Source organism: Arachis duranensis, chromosome 9 (assembly GCF_000817695.3).
Source record: "Arachis duranensis cultivar V14167 chromosome 9, aradu.V14167.gnm2.J7QH, whole genome shotgun sequence".
Taxonomy (NCBI): domain Eukaryota; kingdom Viridiplantae; phylum Streptophyta; class Magnoliopsida; order Fabales; family Fabaceae; genus Arachis; species Arachis duranensis.
Genome location: NC_029780.3, coordinates 57,113,395 through 57,140,406, shown reverse-complemented (window position 1 = coordinate 57,140,406; position 27,012 = coordinate 57,113,395). Strand labels below are relative to the sequence as shown.

At 39.7% G+C, this 27,012-nt stretch overlaps 1 protein-coding gene across 1 annotated transcript in view; it reads left to right on the top strand.

The window, feature by feature from the left end:
- The first annotated feature begins 2,522 nt into the window (after positions 1 to 2,522).
- The window catches only part of LOC110275697 (uncharacterized), a 43,638-nt gene continuing 19,148 nt past the window's right edge, over positions 2,523 to 27,012 (top strand). The window contains exon 1 of the mRNA XM_021131908.1: positions 2,523 to 3,444. Coding sequence (XP_020987567.1) covers positions 2,523 to 3,444 — 922 coding nt within the window. The remainder of the gene's footprint in view (positions 3,445 to 27,012) is intronic.

The following is a 27,012-nucleotide window of genomic DNA, read 5'->3' as shown; positions in this document are numbered from 1 at the left end:
TGATGTAAATATACCATTCATCAAAGCCCTCCAGCAAATGCCTTTCTACATCAAGTATATAAAGAAGCTACTAGCCAGAAAAAGTCCATTGAAGGGTGGACAAACAATAAAAATAAACAGGGATTGCAGTGCTCTCATTCAACTAGGGCCACCTACAAAGAAGGAGGATCCAGGGAGTTTCCACATCTCTTGTGCCATAGTAGAAACAATGATTGACAAAGGGCTTTGTGACTTGGGAGCAAGCATCAACTTAATGCCTCTCTCCCTCATGAAGAAGCTCCAAATCAATGAACTAACTCCTACTGATGTAATTATCAGATTGGTTGACAAAACTCAAAAACAAGCAATATGAGTGGTTGAAAATGTGCTGGTGAAGGTTCGGAGCTACTATCTTCCCACAGATTTTGTTGTTCTGGAAATAGATGAAAATCCTATTTATCCCATCATTCTAGGAAGACCATTCCTAGCAACAGCCAGAGCACTCATAAATGTAGAGCGAGGAGAGCTAGTGCTGAGAATACATGATGCGTAGCTCACTTTCAATGTTTTCAACCTCTCACAAGAATCAAGTCAAGAAAACAAAGAATTAAGAGAAGAGCACAATGAAGCACTGATGCAAGAAACAAACAAGGAAGCACAAATAACACAATTGGAAACCACATTGGATGGGAAGTCACATATCCAAGAAGAACCTCACTTAAAGGTAATCCAAAGGGAACCAGAACCACCAAATTCATGCAGAGGAAACAACAAGGATCCCTTAAGGAAAGGAGCTATAGAGAACAAGCAAGCATCAAGAGATACAAAGAAGAAAGTCCCAAAGAGATGGAGAAATAAAAAAATTCCTACAGAAAATTTTTCGCCAGGTGATGAAGTGATCTCTACATACTTTCCATCTATACCACCTCACCTCCCCACTATTCCATCTCAGCTGCCTCCTGTTTACACTATCAACAAAATCTTATCTTTGGAGCATATGGAGCATATAAACAAAGCCAATGGACATAGGTTCACTGCAAGAGGAGAGGATTTCAAGCACCACCAGCCACCCTAACAAGGGTAAACCGTCAAGCTAATGACGTTAAAGAAGCGCTTCATGGGAGGCAACCCATGTTCTATACTTCTTTTCTTAAATCTCTAATAATAGTAATAAGGCAAATTCCATGGAATTTCAAATCAATTTTGACAACTAATATAAAGCTCTTCTACATGCAACGTATAGTACATGATAAGTTTGGTGTTTAAAGCACTTAAAGTGAGGTTTGAACACACCCTATGAGGAAGATTTATTCCCCAAATTTATTGCACCATGTGATCACAAACAAGTTTGGTGTACCAACGTGCATGCATGGGAAGCTTAATAGTTGATTGATTTGCATTCATGGAAAGCATTTAGTCATGCAAAAACAAAAGAAAAATAAATATTTTGTTAGTTCACAAATTTTTTCCACCAAAAATTTCAAATAACCCGTTCTTTCCGTATATAGGGAATCAAAACGTACATTGATGGTACTTGATGGAGCAATTTAAGAAGGGAGATTCGGCCAAGAGAATTTCACACTTGTCTTCATGGGGAAAGTCCTTGGAAGTGTTGCCATGCAACATTGGGAATAGATCATTTCGAAGACCGAACCAAGACCCCATAAAGGAGGTAATCCTTGTGCTCATCTTACACCAAACACCAACCGTTCACTATCAAGGCTGTGCCATTGATCTACACCATTCAACCATCACCACCAGCCTATATAAAGAACCCTCACAAATCTAGTCCTTCTCAAATATTCATCCAACCCACTTCTCTTCCTTATCTCAAAACACATTTCTCCAGAACACATTCTTCTTCAACCCAACTGAACTCTATCTTCAAACCCCTAATCTTTCCTATCTTCGCAATTCATATCCCACTCATGGCATCATCAAGTTCCAAAAGGCGAAGAGGAAAGGAACCCATGGAGCAGCCTTCCTTCGACGCCAAAAGATTCAAAACAGCCTTCCATGAGCTCGAGTTCAAACGAATAAAGGACAAAAAGATACTACCCAAATCAACATTCTAGTTCAATGAAGATGAATGTCCACAAATTCGAGAGAAGATTGAGAAAAGGGGTTGGCAAAAGCTCACTAACCCGGAAGCAAGGGTAAACGCAACTCTCAGCAGGGAATTTTATGCAAATGCGGTTAGAGAAGACAAGACCACAACCCCCACCTTCAAAAGCTATATAAGAGGAACAGAGGTAGATTTCAGTCCGAATGCTATAATTAGAACTTTTCACCTGAAATCACCACAATTTGTTGAGCTCGGGTACCAAGAAAGAATGAACAATGGCCCCGACAATGATGAATTGAAAGAAGTTATAGGTGACATATGCATTGTGGGATCTGACTGGGAAAGATATTCGGATATGAGGCCCCGGTTCATCAAGAGAGGAGACCTCATCCCAGAAGCCAAGGGATGGTTTGAGCTTGTGAGATGATCTATCCTTCCATCCGCAAACAATTCTGAGGTCAACATTGCTCGAGCTACCATGGTACATTGTCTAATAAGGGGTGGAAGCATCAATGTGCATGAAATTATAGCTGAAGGAATTCAAGAATCAGCCGAGAAGAAAGACTCGGGTGCTAGACTTTGGTACCCCAGCACCATCCTTAGATTATGCATGAAAGCTAAGATTGTCTTTGAAGATAGCAATCCAACTTGGGTAGGTCTTGGGAGATCACATACACTCCAACGCATAACCCATGTGACTCCAGCTCAACAGCAGAAAAGACCCCATCTAAGGAAAAGGACAACAGAAGAAGCACAAGAGGAAGGACCTATCCAAGAAGAAACCCAACCAACAGAACATCATCAAGAAGGGTATTATGACCCAACCAACATCAATTTGGGTCATATACGAGGAGCCATTGACAATTTATCAAGAATATACATGGAAGGACAAGAACAACAACTGCAATTTCAATCTCAGAGAATAGATCGTCAAGAGGAAATGCTAACAAATTGGATGAATCAACAAAGGGAATGGCAGAAACAGTTAATGGAGCAGCAACAAGAGCACTACTCCCAGTTCACTCAAGCCATCAGTCAAGTGTCTGAAAGGCAAGAAAGCCAAGATAAACACCTTCAGGAACTCAATCAACGCCAGATGAATCAGATGAAGGCATTCAACGAATTAAGTGTGCTCAATGAAGGAAGGCAACTGCATCGAGAAGAATTTAGCGTTAACACTCAGGCAAGGTTAAACTATATGACTGAGCATATGCATCACTTGCACCCCGACATCCCAAGCTATGAGGAAGTTCGCAAGAACTTAACAGAACAAGAAGAGGGGAAGGTGAAACAGCAAAAGGAAGCATTGAAGAAGAAGATGGAGGATGCCGGTTTCTGGAAAAAGCTGATGGGGAAGCGTAAAGGGAATGGAGACCCAAGTAATCAAGGAGAATCCCAAGGTAGCAGAAGAACATGAGCATACCAATAAGTGAAAGGCGGTGAAGTCCCTTCTTAGTTTATCTTTTTCAAAGCTTTAAATAAGAAAAATCATGTATGAAATAGAACATGCTTCCATGGTAGCTTAGGACTTTCAATTATGCATTTAAGTTTTATTGCTTAGGCTAAGTGTGATAGCCTAATGTCTAAGTGTTCACTTTCACCTTTCTTACTTGTATGCTTGTCTCTTTAAGTTAATCAAAATGAAAATGTTATGAAAAGAACAAGAGTGGAGTTTTTTTTTTTGTGAAGTGCATTCTGAATGTTTGTGGTATGTTGATTAGTAAGCTAAGTTGGTTCACCAAAGAAGGAAAGAAAGCAACTATCTATCCTGAGTCCTTTGTTTGAGATACACCCTTTGAGACTAGCTAAACAATAAGATTCCAATAAGAAAAGAGAAAGAGCAATAAAAGTCAAAAGGAAAGAACCACAATAAGAAACAATGTTAGGCATCAAGGGTTTCAAAACTGAGGCATATGTCTATGGTGTTTATGTACAAAGGATATACTTGGATGAATAAGCTCTTAGGGGTGCATTATTGATGACAGGTCATCTTAGCCCAGTTTCACTAGCCTCTTTCCTTTGTTTTCAATAGGTTCTATGCACTTTCTTGAGCCATAAGTAAGCCATTTGGGTAGAATTTCATGTTTTCCTTCGATTAAATCAACCACCCTTTAATTGACACAAAATCATGAGGTTTAAGCTAAAATTAATTGGTTTTTAAATGAATTTTAAGCTTTGTGAATTTTGTGATACTTTGATTGGTTGTTTTGATTACTTGTAGGTGAAGAAAAGAAAGAAACAAGGGAAGCGTGGCCTAAGGAAGGAAAAAGCGTGGCCCATGACCATTTGTTCCTTGGCATCATGAACTGACATGCATTAATGCTTATGCATGCATTCAAGCCAATGAATCATGGCATTACATGAATGAACGTTCAAGTTCATTAATTAGCATTGCTAATAAAAATTAATGCATGTATAAAGCATTTGATCATTAATGAATGAATGCTACGTTAATACATTGGCATTAATTAATAAAGCCAATAAAAGCATGCAATGTTAAAGCCAACTGGCTAAAGAACATATCAAGCCCTTTCAACGTTAATGCAATTGGCTTTATTAATTAATTAATGAATACATGCATGATTTTTAATTGCCAATGAATAAATGAATGAATATTAGCATTCATTGGCATAGCACATGCACCAGGGCAGGCCAACGTTTGCGACCAAGCTTGCCTCAAACGTGAGGTCAAACGTTGGCGCCATTTTAGCATGGAGAAGCACCCCTGATTGATGCCTTGGATGAGCAACGTTTGCGCCAACGTTTGCCTCAAACGTTGGGCCAAACGTTGGCTAAAAGAGAAGCATGGGAGCGCCACATTTGAGCTCACGTTTGACCTCAAACGTTGACTCAAACGTAAATCCCCAAGGCCCAAGTTGCAAACAGATTTCTTTCCAACACCAAGAGCAATCAACAGAGGCTTATGTCAACCCAATTCCATCAAGACCAAGGGCCCAATTCAAGGCTTGAAGATCATTAGAAGAGAGTGTATAAATAGATTAGAATTTGAGCTTTTCTTTGGAGAGCTTTCCTTTTAGAATTTTTAATACTTAGAGTAGAGAGCTCGTCTTTACATTTGAGTTGTTGCTTTTAGAATTTGAGAGTTCCTGGGAAGGAGAATTGAATTCTCTTCCTCTGGGTTATTTTTGCTTTCTTTTCTACATACTTTGTTTGAGTCTTGGGTGTTGAGAATTGGGGAAATTCTGTCTCAATCTCACCTTGAGATCTCTTGTTTACTTTTTCTGCACAATTGAATTTGAATTTCTCTTCACTGCTTTATCTTCTTTCTGCTGCTTGATATTTACTTTTCTTGCAATTGAATTTTAAATTTGGATCTAGGAAGGCATCGAGATCTAGACTTGATTATCTAGTCTGTTGGGTCCTGAGATCTGGAGTTATCATTTTATTTTCTCTGTTGAATGCTTTTCAAGTTCATTTACATTTCCATTTTAGATCCGGTTCAATTCAAGTCATCTTCTACTCTTCTATGTGTTAAGATTTACTGTTCTTTTGTTTAATTTTTGCAATCCCACATCCATGACCCATTTACAATTCAAGCCATTTACGTTTCTTGCACTCTAAGATTCTGTAATTTACATTTCTTGCGTTCTAAGTTTCTGCCATTTAATTTCTTGTTCTTTAAGATTCAACACTTTTATTTTCTGTTCTCTTTAATTTCCTGCAATTTACCCTTCCCCTTTTACATTCCTTGCAATTTAGTTACTGCCAATTACAAATCAATCAACCAATACTTGATTCGCTTGACTAAATCAACCACTAAACTAAAATTGCTCAATCCTTCAATCCCTGTGGGATCGACCTCACTCATGTGAGTTATTACTACTTGATGCGACCCGGTACACTTGCCGGTGAGTTTTGTGTTGGATCGTTTTCCACACATCAAGTATCACTTGGTAACTTGGATTAACTAATCCGGGATTATCAGCTGAAGGTCCACTATCAAGAGTAACCTTTGATACAAAACACTTAGTAACCCAAAGAGGTGCTAGACACCAAGGTCTCAAGAAAGGAAAAATAACAAACCATATGCCTGTGGTGTGTATGTATGAGGGAAAGAAACTTGAGGGAGTAAGTCCTTAGGGGTGTCTTAACACCTAGCACCTTAAAACCAACTGGTTTGGGAGTGTTGGCTGAAAGCTTATCATAAAGAGTCGCCCTCTTACAAAGCATTTAGCAAAAAGAAAATTAACTTCGAAAAAGAAGGAAGGATCAATAAGGCAAGTTTTAGGATAGTTTCATGCAGTTTCTTAGTGAATAAGGCAAGTTTTGGATGAAATTACACTTACACCTTGATTTAAGAAACTTTTGTGAAATTTGCATAATTTCATGAGTATTTTGCTAGAATTGTATGATAAATTAATGATGCATAATCTCATGACTTTTGCTAGAGCTTTGATGCACTTTAATTGCTTGTTTTCAGGCAAAGGAAGCAAGGAAGAACCACGTTAGTATTCACGTTAACCTAGTTAACGTGAACACTAACGTGGAATGGTAAAGCTTGCAACGTTAATGAGAAAAGTGATCACCAATAACGCCTGCGAAGCCACCCAAAGCTCACGTTACTTAGTTAACGTAGTAGTTAACGTAGAAGAAGAAGGAACTCCAACGTTAATGGTAAAAGTGAACACCATTAACATTGGAGAACTTAGCAATGATCCACGTTAAGAGTCACGTTAACTTAGTTAACGTGAACTCTAACATGGAAAAGGAAACACAAGCCAACGTTAGTGACACTCACTTTTGTCACTAACGTTGGACCATCTAGCATTGCCTACGTTAACTTTCACGTTAAGCTTATTAACGTGAAAGTTAACGTGGAGTTAAGATCAAGGAACCAACGTTATTGACACTCACTTTTGTCACTAACATTGGGAGATGGCTTCACTACTACGTTAAGAGCCACGTTCTAACGTAGAGAACATGGCATTTGGAGCGTTAGTGACAAAGGTGAGTGTCACTAACACTCTTGAAGGTGGATCACACCTACGTTAAGAGTCATGTTAGCTATGCTAACGTGGACTCTAACGTAGGAACATAAGGGCACTAAGCAACGTTAATGGGAAAAGTGATTCCTATTAACGTTTGCGAAGGGGTATAAGCCAACGTTATTGGGAAAAGTGAGTCCCAATAATGTTAGCCAGGTTTTGAGAAAGCAACGTTAGTGGTCACATTAAGACCACTAACGTTGGATTTAACGTGGATATATGAGGTTGGAACGTTAGTGGAAAAAGTGAATGCCACTAACGTTCTCGAGCCCACAATGGAAATCAACGTTAAATCTCACTAATTACCCAAAGCCTAAATCATTTTTCTCTGCAAGTTGGGCCCACTAAAGATGAGAACTGCTTCAACTCAAGATCCAAAGCCCACATCCAAGACTTGAAGAACTCACTAGAAGATCAAGAGGAGTAGTATATATAAGAGTAGTTTTGAACTTTAGAGAGGCTTGGCACTTTTGGGAACTATTCTCAATACATTTACTTTTCTGCACTTTTAGCATGTATTCTTCCTTTCTGCCATTTTTCATTTCTAAATCTATGAACAACTAAACCCCTTTCATTGGGTTAGGGAGCTCTGTTGTAATTTGATGGATCAATTATTGTTTTCATTCTTCTTCTTCTTTCTTTTCTCTTGATCTTACTAGAAAGCTTTCGATCTTAATTCAATTGGTTAGTTGTCTTGGAAAAGAAACTCTCTATAATTGGATCTCCTTTGAGCCTTGGAAAAGGGATGAGGAGATCATGCTAGAAATACTTTCTCATGTTGGACCAAATTGGGGTTTGGGCGGATATAGTGACATGTAATCCTCCCAACACTTTGATTTGGAAATACATGTGGTATAATCAGTGACACACTTCATCTCTTTCCATGAGCAATTAAATCAAGGAATTGGGCAATTATTCAAGCTTAGAGAGATTGGATTACCAAGGAATTGGGATCCAATCACTTAAGATTGCCAAGGAGATCAATGAATGCATTGATTGAGGAAGAGATGAGAATGAACTTGATCCGAAGAATACAACATCTCATGAAACCAATGATTTCCCCAATTCTGATCTTACCCATTCTCTTTACTTTGTGCCATTTAATTTCATGCTCATTACCCCAAATCCCCATTTAAGATTCTGCACTTTAATTTCTGTTATTTACTTTCTAGTCATTTAAATTTCTGCATCTCAACCCAAATTCTGTTTAGCTCAACTAGCATATTCTTTTGACTAAAGTTGCTTGACCAATCAATCCTTGTGGTATTCGACCTCACTCTATTGTGAGTTTTACTTAATGACAATTCGGTATACTTGCCGAAGGGAAATTTGTTGAGAGACAAGTTTTCATTCATCAATTGTCTAAGATGTCATTGGACCATTCTGCAGAAGCTCAGGAACTCATTGACATGGTTGCAAATAACCAGTTCATGTACACTTCTGAAAGGAATCCTGTGAGTAATGGAACGCCTCAAAGGAAGGGAGTTCTTGAAATTGATGCTCTGAATGCCATACTGACTCAGAACAAAATATTAACCCAACAAGTCAATATGATATCTCATAGTCTGAATGGATTGCAAAATGCACCCAACAGTACTAAAGAAGCTTATGATCCTGAGAACCCTGCAATGGTAGAGGTATATTACATGGGTGAAGCCTTTGGCAACACCTATAACCCTTCATGGAGAAATCATCTGAATTTTTCATGGAATGATCCATAGGAGCAGGGCTTCAATAATAACAACGGTGGAAGAAACAGGTTTAGCAATAGCAAGCCTTTTCCATCATCTTCTCAGCAACAAACAGAGAATTCTGAGCAAAGCTCCTCTAGCTTATCAAACATAGTCTCTGATCTATCTAAGGCCACTCTAAGTTTCATGAATGAAGCAAGGTCCTCCATTAGAAATTTGGAGGCACAAGTAGGTCAGCTGAGTAAGAAAATCACTGAAACTCCTCCTAGTACTCTCCCAAGCAATACATAAGAGAATCCAAAAAGAGAGTGCAAGGCCATTGATATACTCATCATGGCTGAATCCAAAGAGGAAGGGGAGGACGTGAATCCCAATGAGGATGACCTCTTGGGACGTCTTCCAGACAGAAAGGAGTTCCCTATTGAGGATCTAAAGGAATTTGAGGCTCATATAGAGACCACTGAGATTCCATTAAACTTCCTTCTGCCATTCATGAGCTCTAAGAACTATTCTTCCTCTGAAGAGGATGAAGATGTAATTGAAGAGCAAGTTGCTCAATATCTAGGAGCCATCATGAAGCTGAATGCCAAGTTGTTTGGTAATGAGACTTGGGAAGATGAACCTCCCTTGCTCATTAGTAAACTAAATACATGGGTTCAGCAAACTTTACCTCAAAAGAAACAAGATCCTGGTAAATTCTTAATACCCTATACCATAGGTACCATGACCTTTGAGAGGGCTCTGTGTGACCTGAGATCAGGTATAAATCTTATGCCACTCTCTGTAGTTGATAAACTGGGGATCTTTGAGGTACAAACTGCAAGAGTCTTATTAGAGATGGCAGACAAGTCTATAAATAAGCTTATGGATTGGTAGAGGACGTGTTAGTGAAGGTTAAAGGCCTTTACATCCCTGCTGATTTCATAATCTTAGACACTGGGAAGGAGGAGGATGAATGCATCATCCTTGGAAAACCCTTCCTAGCAACAGCAAGAGCTGTAATTGATGTTGACAGAGGGGAGCTAGTCCTTCAATTAAATGGGGACTACCTTGTGTTTAAAGCTCAAGGTTATCCTTCTGTGAACATGGAAAAGAGGCACGATAAGCTTCTCTCAATACAGAGTCAAACAGAGCCCCTATAGTCAAACTCTAAGTTTGGTGTTGGGATGCCACAACCAAACTCTATGTTTGGTATTGAACCCCCACATTCAAACTCTAAGTTTGGTGTTGGGAGGTCCCAACAATGCTCTGAACATTTGTGAAGCTCCATGAGAGCTCACTATAAAGCTATTGACATTAAAGAAGCACTTATTGGGAGGCAACCCAATTTTTATTTATCCATATTTCTATTGTTCTTTTATCTTTTGTTAGGTTTATGATCATGTGGAGTCACAAAATAATTGCAAAAATTAAAAACAGAATCAAAAACTGCAGAAGAAAAAGCACACCGTGGAGGAAGAGCTTACAAGCATTTAAACGCCAGTAAGGAGCATCTGGCTGGCGTTTAACGCCAGAACAGAGCATGAATCTGGCGCTGAATGCCAGAAACAAGCAGCAGTCTGGCGTTTAAACGCCAGGATTGCACCCTGAGGAAAGCTTGCATTTAATGCCAGAAACAAGCATCAATCTGGCATTAAACACTAGGATTGCATATAGAGGGCATTTTACACGCCTAAAGGATGCAGGGATGAGAAATATCCTTGACACCTCAGGATCTGTGGACCCACAGGATCACCTTAGGATATGTGGACCCCACAGGATCCCCACCTACCTTATCCCTCTCTCTCACACCTTTTCATAACACTCTTCCCCAAACATCATTCACCAATCACCTCAATCACTCTTCCCCATCACCTCTTCACCACTCACATCTATCCTCTCTTCCCCATAAACCCCACCTACCTTCAAATTCAAAATCTCTTTCCCACCTAAACCCACCCTAAATGATCGAACCTTAACCCTCTCTCTCTACTATATAAACCCCTTCACCCTCCTTCATTTTCACACAACACAACCCTCTCTTCTCCCCTTGGCCGAAAGCTACACTTCACTCCCTCTCTTCCATATCTTCTTCTTCTTCTCCTATTCTTTATTCTTTTGCTCGAGGACGAGCAAACCTTTTAAGTTTGGTGTGGTAAAAGCATAGCTTTTTTATTTTTCCATAACCATTTATGGCACCTAAGGCCGGAGAAACCTATAGAAAGAGGAAAGGGAAGACAAAAGCTTCCACCTCCGAGTCATGGGAGATGGAGAGATTCATCTCAAAGGTCCATCAAGACCACTTCTATGAAGTTGTGGCCAAGAAGAAGGTGATTCCTGAGGTTCCTTTCATGCTTAAGAAAAATGAGTATCCAGAGATCCGACATGAGATCCAAAGAAGAGGCTGGGAAGTTCTTACCAACCCCATTCAATAAGTCAGAATCTTAATGGTTCAAGATTTCTATGCCAATGCATGGATCACTAGGAACCATGATCAAAGCATGAACCCAAATCCAAAGAATTATCTTACAATGGTTCGGGGGAAATGCTTAGATTTCAGTCCGGAGAATGTAAGGTTGGCATTCAACTTGCCTATAATGCAAGAAAATGCACGCCCCTATACTAGAAGGGTCAACTTTGATCAAAGGTTGGACCAAGTCCTCATGGACATATGTGCGGAAGAAGCTCAATGGAAAAGAGACTCAAAAGGCAAGTCGGTTCAATTGAGAAGGCTGGACCTTATGTCTGTGGCTAGAGGATGGTTGGAGTTCATCCAACGCTCCATCATCCCCACTAGCAATCGATCCAAAGTAACTGTGGATCGGGCCATCATGATCCATAGCATCATGATTGGAGAGGAAGTAGAAGTTCATGAAGTCATCTCTCTAGAACTCTACAAAGTAGCCGAAAAGCCCTCCACCTTGGCAAGGCTAGCTTTTCCTCATCTCATTTTCCATCTATGCTACTTAGCTAGAGTTGTCATAGAAGAAGATATCCTCATTGAAGAGGACAATCCCATCACTAAGAAAAGAATGGAGCAAACAAGATAGCCCATTCATGGACCTCAACAAGAGCATGAGGAATTTCCTCATCAAAAAATCCCTGAGATGCCTCAAAGGATACATTTTCCTCCACACAACTATTAGGAGCAACTAAGGATAGGAGCACCAAAATCACTAGGGATCAAGCAACAGAAGCAAGGAAGAGACATAAAAGAGCTCAAAGAGCACCATTGGTTCTTCAAGAGGAAGACACCACCCTCACTAAGGTGGACTCATTCCTTAATCTCCTTGCTCTTATTTTTTCTATTTTTCAATTTTTATGCTTCATGTTTGTCTATGTTTGTGTCTTTATTACATGATCATTAGTGTCTAGTCACTATGTCTTAAGGCTATGAATAATTCTATGAATCCTTCACCTTTCTTAAATGAAAAATGTTTTTAAAACAAAAGAACAAGAAGTACATGAGTTTCGAATTCATCCTTGAAATTAGTTTAATTATATTGATATGGTGACAATACTTTTTGTTTTCTGAGTGAATGCTTGAACAGTGCATATTTTTGATCTTGTTGTTTATCAATGTTAAAATTGTTGGCTCTTGAAAGAATGATGAAAATAGAAATGTTATTGATGATCTGAAAAATCATAAAATTGATTCTTGAAGCAAGAAAAAGCAGTGAATAAAAGGTTGCGGAAAAAAAAAAAGCGAAAAAAATATAATAAAAGAAAAAGAAAAAGCAAGCAGAAAAAGCCAATAGCCCTTAAAACCAAAAGGCAAGGGTTAAAAGGATCTAAGGCTTTGAGCATCAATGGATGAGATGGCCCAAGGAAATAAAATCCAGGCCTAAGCGGCTTAATCAAGCTGTCCCTAACCATGTGCTTGTGTCATGAAGGTCCAAGTGAAAATCTTGAGACTGAGTGGTTAAAGTCATGATCCAAAGCAAAAAGAGTGTGCTTAAGAGCTCCGGACACCTCTAACTGGAGACTTTAGCAAAGCTGAGTCACAATCTAAAAAGGTTCATCCAGCCATGTGTCTGTGGCATTTATGTATCCGGTGGTAATACTGGAAAATAAAGTGCTTAGGGCCACGGCCAAGACTCATAAAAGTAGCTGTGTTCAAGAATCAACATACTTAACTAGGAGAATCAATAACACTATCTGAACTCTGAGTTCCTATAGATGCCAATCATTCTAAACTTCAAAGGATAAAGTGAGATGCCAAAACTGTTCAGAAGCAAAAAGCTACAAGTCCCGCTCATCTAATTATAATTAATATTCATTGATATTTTGGAATTTATAGTATATTCTCTTCTTTTTATCCTATTTGATTTTTAGTTGCTTGGGGACAAGCAACAATTTAAGTTTGGTGTTGTGATGAGCGGATAATCTATACGCTTTTTGGCATTATTTTTAGGTAGTTTTTAGTTGGATCTAGCTACTTTTAGGGATGTTTTTATTAGTTTTTATGCAAAATTCACATTTCTAGACTTTACAATGAGTTTGTGTGTTTTTCTGTGATTTCAGGTATTTTCTAGCTGAAATTGAGGGACCTGAGCAAAAATCTGATAGGAGGCTGACAAAGGACTGCTGATGCTATTGGATTCTGACCTCCCTAAACTAGAAATGGATTTTCTGGAGCTATAGAAATCCAAATAGTGCACTCTCAATTGCATCGGAAAGTAGACATCTAGGGCTTTCCAGAAATATATAATAGTTCATACTTCATTCAAGTTACATGATGCAAAGTGGCGTTCAACGCTAGCTCCATGCTGCATTCTAGAGTAAAATGCCAGAAACACATCACAAACCAGAGTTAAACGCCAAAAATACGTTACAACTTGGCATTTATCTCCAAGTGAAGCCTCTGAACGTGTAAAGCTCAAGCTCAGTCCAAGCACACATCAAAGTGGGCCCCAGAAGTAGATTTCTGCACTTAGACTTATTTCTGTAAACCCTAGTAACTAGTTTAGTATAAATAGAACTTTTTACTATTGTATTAGACGTCTTTGACCATATCTTTGATCAGTTTATGCGATCTTAGACACTGGGGGCTGGCCTCTCGGCCATGCTTGGACCTTCATCACTTATGTATTTTCAACGGTGGAGTTTCTACACACCAAAGATTAAGGTGTGGAGCTCTGCTGTACCTCGAGAATTAAAGCAAAGTACTACTATTTTTCTATTCAACTCTCATTTATTTCTATTCTAAGATATCCATTCGCGCCCAAGAACCTGATGAATGTGATGATTATGTGACGCTCATCATCATTCTCACCTATGAACGCGTGCCTGACAACCACTTCCGTTCTATAAGCAAATAAGCTAGAATGAGTATCTCTTGGGTTCCTTAACCAGAATCTTTGTGGTATAAGCTAGAATCCGTTGGCGGTCATTCTTGAGAATCCAGAAAGTCTAAACCTTGTCTGTGGTATTCCGAGTAGGATTCAAGGATTGAATGACTGTGACGAGCTTCAAACTCGCGAGTGTTGGGCGTAGTGACAGACACAAAAGGATCAATGGATCCTATTCCAGCATGATCGAGAACTGATAGATGATTAGCCGTGCTGTGACAGAGAACCTGGACCATTTTCACTGAGAGGACGGATGGTAGCCATTGACAATGGTGATCCCCCAACATACAGCTTGCCATGGAAAGGAATATGCACGATTGGATGGAGACAGCCGGAAAGCAGATGTTCAAAGAGCCATACAGCACCTTCATACGCTTATCTGAAATTCCCACCAATGAATTACATAAGTACCTTTATTTTTATTTTATGCTTAATTTATCTTTATATTCGAAAACCATTATAACCATTAGAATCTGCCTGACTGAGATTTACAAGGTGACTATAGCCTGCTTCATACCAACAATCTCCGTGGGATCGACCCTTACTCACGTAAGGTTTATTACTTGGACGACCCAGTGCACTTGCTGGTTAGTGATGTGAAGTTGTGAAGAAAGTGCTGAGATTATAAACGCGCATACCAAGTTGAGCACCATTGTTAGAGATCACAATTTCGTGCACCAGCTACTTTATGAGTCTTGGCCGTGGCCCTAAGCATCTTGTTTTCCAGTATTACCACCAGATACATAAATGCCACAGACACATAACTGGGTGAACCTTTTCAGATTGTGACTTAGCTTTGCTAAAGTCCCCAATTAGAGGTGTCTAGAGTTCTTAAGCACACTCATTCTACTTTGGATCACGACTTTAGCGACTCAGTCTCAAGCTTTTCACTTGCACCTTCATGACACAAGCACATGGTTAGGGACAGCTTGATTTTGCCGCTTAGGCCAGGATTTTATTCCTTTGGGCCCTCCTATCCATTAATTCTCAAAGCCTTAGATCCTCTTTACCCTTGCCTTTTGGTTTAAAGGACTATTGGCTTTTTCTTCTTGCTTTTTCTTTTTTTCTTTTTTTTGCCACTTTTTTTTTTGCAAGCTTTGCTTCTTTTTCACTACTTTTTCTTGATTCAAGAATCAATTACATGATTTTTCAGATCATCAATAATATTTTTCCTTTTTCATTATTCTTGCAGGAGCCAACAATTTTAACATTCATAAACAACAAGATAAAAAATATGCACTGTTCAATCATTCATTCAGAAAACAAAAATTATTGTCACCACATCAATATAATTAAACTAATTTCGAGGATGAATTCGAAATTCATGTACTTCTTATTCTTTTGTTTTTAGAACATTTTTAATTTAAGAGAAGTGAAGGATTCATGGAGTTATTCATAGCTTTAAGACATAGATACTAGACACTAATGATCATGTAGTGAAGACACAAACATAGATAGCTCATAAAGCATAAAATAAAAAAACAGAAAAATAAGAACAAGGAAATTAAAGAACGGGTCCACCTTAGTGATGGCGGCTAGTTCTTCCTCTTGAAGATCTAATGGAACGCCTAAGCTCATCTATGTCTCTTCCTTGCCTTTGTTGCTCATCCCTCAGAGCTCTTTGATCTTCTCTAATCTCATGGAGAATGATGGAGTGCTCTTGGTGCTCCACCCTTAGTTGATCCATGTTGTAACTCAAGCCTTCCAAAAAGGTGTTGAGTTGCTCCCAATAGTTGTGTGGAGGAAATTGCATCCCTTGAGGCAACTCAGGGATTTCATGAGGAATTTCCTCATGCTCTTATTGAGGTCCATGAGTGGGCTCTCTTGTTTGCTCCATCCTTTTCTTAGTGATGGGCTTGTCCTCTTTAATGAGGATGTCTCCTTCTATGTCAATTGCATAGGTGACAAATGAGATGAGGAAAGGCTAACCTTGCCAAGGTGGATGACTTGTCAGCCACCTTGTAGAGTTCTAGAGGTATGATCTCATGAACTTCCACTTCCTCCCCAATCCACAGTCACTTTAGATCGCTTGCTAGTAGGAATGATGGAGCGTTGGATGAACTCCAACCATCCTCTAGCCACAGGCTTAAGGTCTGGGTCTCAATTGAACCGGCTTGCCTCGTGAGTCTCTTTTCCATTGAGCTCCTTCCACACATATGTCCATGAGGACTTTGTCCAACCTTTGATCAAAGTTGACCATTCTAGTGTAGGGGCATGCGTTTTCTTGCATCATTGGCAAGTGGAATGCCAACCTTACATTTTCCAGACTGAAATCTAAGTATTTCCTCCAAACCATTGTAAGCCAATTCTTTGGATTCGGGTTCATACTTTGATCATGGTTCCTAGTGATCCATGCATTGGCATAAAACTCTTGAACCATTAAGATCCCGACTTGTTGAATGGGGTTGGTGAGAACTTCCCAACCTCTTCTTCGGATTTCATGTCGGATCTCCGGATACTCATTCTTCCTGAGCATGAAAAGGACCTCAGGGATCACTTTCTTCTTGGCCACAACTTCATAGAAGTGGTCTTGATGGACCTTTAAGATGAATCTCTCCATCTCCCATGACTCAGAGGTGGAAGCTTTTGCCTTTCCTTTCCTCTTTCTAAAGGTTTCTCCGGCCTTAGGTGCCATAAATGGTTATGGTAAAACAAAAAAAGCAATGCTTTTACCACACCAAACTTAAAATATTTGCTCGTCCTCGAGCAAAAGAAGAAAGAAAGAAGGGGAAGAAGAAGAAAATGGAGGAGAAGGGGGGTAGGTTCGTCCAAGGGGGTAAAAGAGGGTTTGTGATGTGTGAAAATGAAGGAGTTAAGAGGGGTATTTATAGGGAAAGTGAGGGAGAGAGGCCGAATGGAATTGGGTGGGTTTGGGAGGGAAAAGAGTTTGAATTTGAAAGTGAGGTAGGTGGGGTAGCTGGGGAAGATGGATGGAGGTGATTGGTGAAGAGAATATAGGGAAAAGAATAGGATTTGATAGCTGAGTGGTGTTTTGGGTAGAGTGTTATAGAGATGTGTGAGGGGAGAGAGAGAGAGAGAGAGGTGGGGTAGGTAGGGATCTTGTGGGGTCCACATATCCTGAGGTGTCAAGGATTTCTTATCCCTGCTCTATTTAGGCGTGTAAACGCCCTTAGTGTGCAATCCCAGCGTTTAAGGCCAGACTGCTATTTGTTTCTGGCATTAAATGCCAGCTTTTATTCCTTTCCTAGTGTTAGATGCCAAGCTGCAACCTATTTTTGGCGTTTAACGCCAGCTTGTTGCTTTTTTCTGGCATTGAACGCCAGTTTGGTGCTTTTTTCTGGCGTTTAACGCCCAGAATGGTGCCAGACTGGGCGTTAAACGCCCATTCTACTACCCTTACTAGCGTTTAAACGCCAATAAGTTTCTCCTCCAGGGTGTTTTTGATTTTTCTTTAATTTTTTGCAGTTGTTTTTATGACTCCACATGATCATCAACCTAAGAAAAAGAAAATAACATAGATAAATAAAATTGGTTTGCCTCCCAATAAGCGCTTCTTTAATGTCAATAGCTTGACAGTGAGCTCTCATGGAGCTTCACAGATGTTCAGAGCATTGTTGGGACCTCCCAACACCAAACTTAGAGTTTGAATGTGGGGGTTCAACACCAAACTTAGACTTTGGTTGTGGCTTCCCAACACCAAACTTAGAGTTTGACTGTGGGGGCTTTGTTTGACTCTGTATTGAGAGAAGCTTTGGGGGGCTTTGTTTGACTCTGTATCGAGAGAAGCCTTTCTTGCTTCCTCTCCATGGTTACAGAGGGAGATCCTTGAGTTTTAAACACAAGGTAGTCCTCATTCAATTGAAGGATCAACTCTCCTCTATCCACATCAATCACAGCTTTTGCTGTGGCTAGGAAGGGTCTTCCAAGGATGATGGATTCATCCTCATCCTTTCCATTGTCTAGGATTATGAAATCAGCAGGGATGCAAAGGCCTTAGACCTTTACTAGCATGTCCTCTACCTGTCCATAAGCCTTTTTCATGGATTTGTCTGCCATCTCTAATGAGAATTTGGCAGCCTGTACCTCAAAGATTCCCAGTTTCTCCATTACAGAGAGTGGCATTAAGTTTATGCCTGACCCCAGGTCACACAGAGCTTCCTCAAAGGTCATGGTGCCTATGGTACAGGAAATTAAGAATTTACCAGGATCCTATTTCTTTTGAGGTAATGTCTGCCTAACCAAGTCATTCAGTTCATTGGTGAGCAAGGGGGGTTCATTCTTCCAAGTCCCATTACCAAATAACTTGGCATTTAGTTTCATGATTGCTCCAAGGTACTTAGCAACTTGCTCTTCAGTAATATCTTCATCCTCTTCAAAGGAGGAATAGTCATCAGAGCTCACGAATGGCAGAAGTAGGTTCAATGGAATCTCTATGGTCTCTAGATGAGCCTCAGATTCCTTAGGTTCCTCAATTTGGAACTCCTTTTTGTCCAGAGGATGTCCCATGAGGTCTTCCACACTGGGATTCACGTCCTCCTCCTCCTCTCTAGATTTGGCCACACCAAATAAGGTTATGGCCTTGCACTCTCTTTTTGGATTCTTTTCTGTATTGCTTGGGAGAGTACTAGGAGGAGTTTCAGTGACTCTTTTACTCAGCTGGCCCACTTGTGCCTCCAAATTTCTAATGGAGGACCTTGTTTCATTCATGAAACTGAGAGTGGCCTTAGATAGATCAGAGACTATGTTTGCTAAGATAGATGGATTCTGCTCAGAATTCTCTGTCTGTTGCTGAGAGGATGATGGAAAAGGCTTGCTATTACTAAACATGTTTCTTCCACCATTATTAAAGCCTTTTTAAGGCTTTTGTTGATCCTTCCATGAGAAATTTGGATGATTGATGCGGCAAAAATTGGTGAATTAAAAATTATTAAAATATATATATTGCAAGTATAGTTCTTAACTCACCAGAATTCCACTTATCAATTTAGAAAGGTGTCACAAAAATTTAAATTTTAAATACTGGGAGTATGAATCCCAGGTTGTCTCCCAACGAATTGTACAAAAGTGTGCTATTTTATTAATCAGATGCTTTCAAAAAGGTTTGAGTTGAGTAAACAGGAAATAAAATCGGAGAATTTAAATAATGTAAATAAAAGCCTTGATTGGGAGTTGATTAGTTGGAAGTCCCGCTATTGTTGGATTACTCTCTAGATTAATTGATAATTAAAGGTTATCCTGTTTAGTTATCTCTTACTAGGTAAGGAAAAGTTAAACAAGTTGGGATGCTATGCCCATTCACAAGTTGCAACCCACTTAATTAAAAGGGATTGGTGTTAGTGACTAGAGGGCAAGCCAACAATAACCCAATTACAATCTTTCTTTCAAGCCTTCCAACTCAATTGGTTCCTTTCAATCAACTCCCCATCAAGTTAGGGAACTACTCGCTCATTGTGAATATAAAATTCATAACATATGAAACGGAATTAAAGAAAGACATTGTAAATAAAATCAAAGTAATCAAATAAAAATAAAAAGTAATCCTTGTATTAAATAAATCCTAATAATATTCCAATGGTAAAATTAACAAAGCAAAGGACATAGAGGAGTAAAGCCAAGTAAAGAAAACGAACTAAAATGACAAAGTCTTGATGAGGTAATAACTCTTCTCAATATCCCAATGCAAAAAGTGATAGAAAAATAAAATCCTAAAAAGTATCAATGTGTAGAGAGAAAAACCTAGAGGAGGAGTAAAAACTAGATCTAAAACTAAAACTGTGTAGAATGAATGTTGTCTCCAGTCTCTGCATGTTCTCTGGTTCTAGTCTACTGTTCTGGGCCGAGAACTGGGTCAAAATAGGGCCCAAAATCTCCCCCAGCGGAATCTGCAGATTATGCAGATCGCGCACGTCACGCGATCGCGTCGTCGATGAGAACGCGTCATTCGCATTTTTCCTTGCCACGCGTTCGCGTCGTCCACGCCTCCGCGTCACTTGTGCTTTTCCATTCCGCGCGATCGCGTGAACCATGCGGCCGCGTCACTGCGATTTCTCCTCTTTCGCGCGAACGCGTGAGCCATGCGGCCGCGTCACTTCTCGCTGGTTATCTCCTCAATTTCTTGTGTTCCTTCCATTTTTGCTAGCTTCCTTTCCAATCTCCAACTCATCCATGCCCTATAAAGCCTGAAACACATAACACACAGATCACGGCATCGAATGGGATAAAGGAGAACTAAAATGCATAATTAAAAAGTCTCTAGGAAGCAGTTTTCAACCATGTAATAATTTCAGGTAGGAAATATAAATGCATGCTAAATTAATGAATAAGTGGGTAAGGATCATGATAAAACCACACAATCAAACATAATATAAACTATAAATTAGTGGTTTATCAACCTCCCCACACTTAAACATTAGCATGTCCTCATGCTTAATTGAAGGAGATAAGGTAAATAAGTATGAACACGTAGAAACTCATGCAATGCAATGCAACCTATATCGATGAATGCAACTATATGATTTTTGCCCACTTGATCAAAAGTAAATAAGCTCTTCAAAAAATTACAAATCAAATTCCACTAATTCTATCATTATACAGTAAGACAGATAAAAGTGCAAGAAGATAGCTCATGAAAGCAGGGAACATGGAAATTCAAGCATTGAACCCTCACTAATGATGTATGTACGCTCTAATCTCTCTAGAGTATAGGGTAATCACTCTATCCTTCTCTAATCATGCTTTCTAACTTTTGTTTTTCTCCTAACCAATCAACAACAATTAATATACCAATGCAAACATCATGAGGTCTTTTCAAGGTTTAATGGGGCTAAGGTAAGGGTAGAGATACATATATGGTTAAGTGAGCTTATAAATTGAATCTTTAATTAACCCAAGCTTTAACCCAACCTATATATTTTATATAACTTTAGAATTCATACCTAGCTACCCAGAATTCCCTTTTACATTTCATACTCATGTATCAATTTTATCATATGTGCATTGATCTTTGAAAATTTTTAATTTAACATTGGGGTAATTTTGCCCCCTTATTTATTTATTGATGAAAAAAAAAAATTTTTGTATGCAGATGCAGATGCATGAAAGTACTGAGAAAGAGAAGAGTTATTAGATGGAAAAACTAAGAAGAAAAGAACGATCATACCATGGTGGGTTGTCTCCCACCTAGCACTTTGCTTTAACGTCCGTAAGTTGGATGCTCCACTAGCTCAATCTTCTGGCATGTGGGGGTCTTCCAAGAGGAAGATCTCAAGTTCCTTATTTTTCTGTATCTTCTTGCCATGGTACAGCTTCAGATGTTGTCCATTAACTTTGATAAGTTCAGAGCTTGAAGGGTGGCTGAGGTGATAAACTCCATATGGTTCGGCCTTCTCTACTCTGTATGGACCTTCCCATCTTGATCTCAACTTGCCTAGCATAAGCCTCAGTCGAGATTTGTAAAGGAGGACTAAATTCCCAGGTTGGAACTCCTTTTTCTTGATGTGCTAATCATGTACATCCTTCATCTTCTCCTTGTATATTCTTGAGTTCTCATAAGCTTCTAGGCGAAGGCTCTCCAGTTCTTGCAGTTGCAACTTCCTTTCAACTCCAGCTTGCTCAATTCCCATGTTGCACTCCTTGACTGCCCAAAAGGCTTTGTGCTCTACTTCAATTGGGAGATGAAAAGCTTTGCCATAAACTAAGCGGAAAGGACTCATCCCAATGGGAGTTTTATATGTTGTTCTGTATGCCCATAGTGCATCTTGTAGCCTGGTGCTCCAGTCTTTTCTATGAGGTTTGACTATCTTCTGCAAGATACACTTTATCTATCTGTTTGACACCTCGGCTTGCCCATTGGTCTGAGGATGGTATGTTGTTGCAACCTTATGAATTATCCCATGCTTTTTCATTAATCCTGTTAGTCTCCTGTTACAGAAATGGGTGCCTTGATCGCTCACGATTGCTCGTGGTGATCCAAAGCGGCAAATAATATGGTTTCTCACAAAGGAAACAACAGTGTTAGCATCATCAGTGCGGGTATGAATTGCTTCAACCCATTTGGAAACGTAATCCACAGCTAACAATATATAAAAATGACCATTAGAATTTGGAAACGGACCCATGAAGTCAATGCCCCAAACATAAAAAATTTCACAGAAAAGCATGATTTGTTGAGGCATCTCATCCCTCCTGGATATGTTACCAAATTTTTGGCATGGAAGACAAGATTTACAAAACTCAGCAGCGTCTCTAAAAAGTGTAGGCCACCAGAATCCACAGTCTAAGATCTTTCTAGCTATTCTTTGAGGGCCAAAATGTCCTCCACTCTCAGATGAGTGACAGACCTTTAAAATGGACTGGAATTCTAATTGAGGCACAGATCGTCTAATTACCTGATCAGCGCCATATATCCACAAATATGGGTCATCCCATATATAATATTTAGACTTGCTTTTCAGCTTGTCTCTTTGATGCTTAGAAAAGTGTGGAGGAAATGTGCGGCTAACTAGATAATTAGCTACAGGTGCGTACCAAGGTGATACCTCAGATACTGCTTGCAGGTTATCAAATGGAAAATTATCATCTATAGGAGTAGAATCATCTTTAATGTGCTCAAGATGACTCAAGTGGTCTGCCACTAGATTCTAGTTACCGCTCCTATCCTTTATTTCTAAATCAAATTCTTGTAATAGCAGTATCCAACGTATGAGCCTTGGTTTGGACTCTGTTTTAGCTAACAGATACTTTAAAGCTGCATGGTCCGACTACATTACTACTCTAGTACCAAGTAAATAAGCTCGGAATTTATCTAGAGCAAAAACAATAGCAAGAAACTCTTTCTCAGTAGTAGTGTAATTGGACTGGGCAGCGTCTAAAGTATTAGACGCATAAGCAATAACAAAAGGATCCTTACCTTCACGCTGAGCCAGCGCTGCTCCCACTGCATGGTTGGAAGCATCGCACATGATTTCAAAAGGCTGGCTCCAGTCCGGTCCTCGCAAAATTGGAGCTTGAGTCAGGTTGGTCTTCAGCTTATCAAACGCTTGTTTGCAATCCTCACTGAACTCGAATTCAATATCCTTCTGCAATAATCTGGATAAGGGAAGTGCTACCTTACTAAAGTTCTTAATGAATCTCCTGTAAAAACCTGCATGGCCAAGGAACGAACGGACTTCCCTCACAGAGGAGGGGTAAGGTAAACTAGAAATAACATTCACCTTTGCTGGGTCTACAGAAATGCCAGTATTAGATAGAACATGTCCTAGTACAATCCCTTGTTTAACCATAAAATGACATTTTTCAAAATTTAAGACAAGGTTTGTATTGACACATCTATCTAATACTCTAGATAATCCATCTAAGCAAAGGCTAAAAGAATCACCATAAACGCTAAAATCATCCATAAAAACCTCATACAGTCCTCAATAAGATCAGAGAAAAGACTCATCATGCACCTCTGGAAAGTAGCTGGTGCATTGCACAAGCCAAAGGGCATTCTGTTGTAAGCATAAGTCCCAAAAGGACATGTAAAAGTAGTCTTTTCCTGATCCTCAGGAGCTATATGAATCTGGAAATAACCTGTGTAACCATCTAAAAGCAATAATGTGATTTACCTGACAGGCGATCCAGCATTTGATCAATGAATGGAAGTGGGTAGTGATCCTTGCGAGTAGCTTGGCTGAGACGCCTGTAATCAATGCAGACTCTCCAAACGTTCTGTACTCTGGTTGGTATGAGCTCTCCATGCTCATTCTTCACTATAGTGACTCCAGACTTCTTGGGCACCACTTGGACTGGGCTAACCCATTCACTGTCTAAAATGGGATAGATGATACCTGCTTCCAATAGTCTGGTCACTTCCTTTTTGACAACTTCCAAAATAGTGGGATTTAGTCTTCTTTAGGGTTGGCGGACAGGTCTTGCTCCTTCCTCTAAGAATATTCTGTGCTCACATACTTGAGGGTTGATGCCTACTATGTCTGCCAAACTCCACCCAATTGCTTTCTTATGCTTCCTCAGCACACTAAGTAACTACTCTTCCTGTTCAGGGGTGAGGTCCTGTGCAATAATAATTGGAAACTTCTGCCCATCTTCAAGATAAGCATATTTGAGAAGTGGAGGGAGAGGTTTCAACTCTATCTTCTGGTCATGGGCAAGCTCTGGATTGTTTGGAGCTTGCAAAAATGCCGAAGTATTCTTATTGTCAGTTAATAGAGTCCCCACACTTGGACTTTGTTCTGTGTACTTTTCTTCCAGCTCTTCCTGGTGAATTTCAGCTACAGTTTCATCTATGATATCACACTGTAAGATAGAATGATCTTCTGGAGGTTTGTTTGTGACTCCATTCAAATTGAAGATTACTATTCGACCATCTATTTCAAAAGAATATGTTCTTGAAAAAGCATCTAATTTGAATCTTGATGTCTTCAGGAATGGTCTGGCAAGTAGGATTGATGATGGCTTATCTGAGTCATTATTGGGCATCTCCAAGATATAGAAATCAGTGGGAAATGTGAGCCCTTTAATGTTCACCAAAACATCTTCAGCAACTCCAGCTACTATAATAATGCTTTTATCTGCCAACACAAAACGAGCTGCCGACCTTTTTAAGGGAGGGAGCCTTAAAACATCATATACAGATAAAGGCATTATACTAACACATGCTCCCAAATCACACATGCAATCATAAATTACTACACCTCCAATAGTACAACTAACTATACAAGGACCTGGGTCACTACATTTTTCAGGTAAATTCCCCATTAAAGCAGATATAGAGCTTCCTAAAGGAATGGTTTCTAATTCATTAATTTTGTCTTTATGTATACATAAATCTTTTAGAAACTTTGCATATTTAGGTACCTGTTGAATGACATCAAAAAGGGGAACAGTTACCTCAACCTTTTCGAAGATTTCTACTATTTTGGGGTCAGGTTCCAACTGCTTCCTGGGCTTCCTTGCAAGTTGTGGAAATGGAATGGAAGTGGTGTTTTCTGCAGTGTCTGTGCCTTTTGGTGCTTCCTCCTGTGGTTGAGCTTTTTCTTTCTCAACTATGTCCTGTATGTCCTCTTCCTCTTCAACATCTTCTATTTCTACTACCTCTTCAGCTGAGGCGTGTTTTGGTGGGCTTGGCTCCTCCTGATTTCTCTCCTGCAGTGTGGTTCCAGACCTTAGGGTGATGGCATTAATACCACCCTTTGGGTTGAGTAATGGTTGAGAGGGGAGTCCGCCAGAGCTTGAGGACTGGTTGTTGGAGTTGTTCATTGATCCAATCTATGAGACAAGAGTTTGTAAAGTAGAAGTCAAAACATTTATATTATTCTCCATAGCCTGTTGTCTCCGATCCATGGCTTGTAGTAGTTCATCATTAGGAGATGAAGAGGGGCAAGTGGTCTGAGAAGTCTGCTGAGAGGCTTGTGGTTGTCTTAAATGAGGTGCTCTGTAGGACTGAGTCTGATTCTGCTGCCTGAAATTGTTATTGTTATTCTACCTCTGATTTCCATTGTTATCTCTGCCTCCTCTGTTAGAATTGTCCCTCCAACCCTGGTTAGAATTGTCTCTCTAGCCTTGGTTAGAGTTATCCTGCCATCCTTGGTTATAGTTGCCACCTTGATTGTACCCTTGATTGGGGCGGTCATGAAAGTTGTAAGTGGCTGCTATAGTGTTGTCTTCTGGTTGGAGCTGCGGATACTCATCGGTATAGTGACTGTAATCTGCACAGATTCCGCACACTCTTTGTGGAACTAACAGCTGGCTGTGCTGTGGTGGAGAAGGCTGAACTTCCTAAAGTTGTTGTTGATTCAGTTGCATCTGCTTCAGCAAGTTAGTCAATTCATATAGTCTCTGGGCTATAGCAGTAGTCTCTGTATTAGTGGATACCTCCGCAACAACTCTTGACCGACTTTGTCTCTGCCTATGATTCCTAGTAGAGTCAGCTAAATCTCTGATTAATTGCCATGCTTTGTCCATAGTCTTGTACTTTTTCGTAGAACCATTGCAAGCACCTTCCAGTGCGGTCCTATCTTGAGATCTCAAACTCTGTGTAAAGTAACCGAGCAAAACTATCTTATCAATCATATGATAGGGACATGCGTCTCGAAGAGTATTGAAGCGTACCATAGAGGGTCTCAGATTCATCCTGAACGATCATAGACATGTCCTTCCTCAGCTTATCGGCAACTTCAGCTGGAAAGAATTTATCCAGAAATTCTCTCCTAAGTGTATCCCAGTTGGAAAGAGTTTCTCTGGGTTGAGTATAGTACCACTCTCTTGCCTTTCCTTCTAGAGAAAACGGGAAGGCTTTCAATAGAATAGAGATTTCATCAGCGCCATCACGCTTAACAGTAGAACAAGCGGTTTGGAAATCCCTAAGATGCTTGATAGGCTCTTGAGCAGGTGATGAGCGGATAATTTATACGCTTTTTGGCATTGTTTTTAGTATGTTTTTAGTATATTTTAGTTAGTTTTTAGTATATTTTTATTAGTTTTTAGTTAAAATTCACTTTTCTGGACTTTACTATGAGTTTGTGTGTTTTTCTATGATTTCAAGTATTTTCTGGCTGAAATTGAGGGTCCTGAGCAAAAATCTGATTCAGAGACTGAAAAGGACTGCAGATGCTATTGGATTCTGACCTCCCTGCACTCGAAGTGGATTTGCTGGAGCTACAGAAGCCCAATTGGCGCGCTCTCAATGGCGTTGGAAAGTAGACATCCTGGGCATTCCAGCGATGTATAATAGTCCATACTTTGCCCGAGATTTGATGGCCCAAACCGGCGTGGCAAATCAGCCTCAGAATTTCCAGCGTTTACTGTGTCTTGATGGATTAATGCAATTACTACTGTTTTTCATTCAATTATGCTTGCTTCAATTCTAAGATATTACTTGTTCTTAAACTGGATGAATTTGATGATTCGTGACACTCATCATCATTCTCAACTATGAACGTGTGCCTGACAACCACCTCCGTTCTACCTTAGATTAAGTA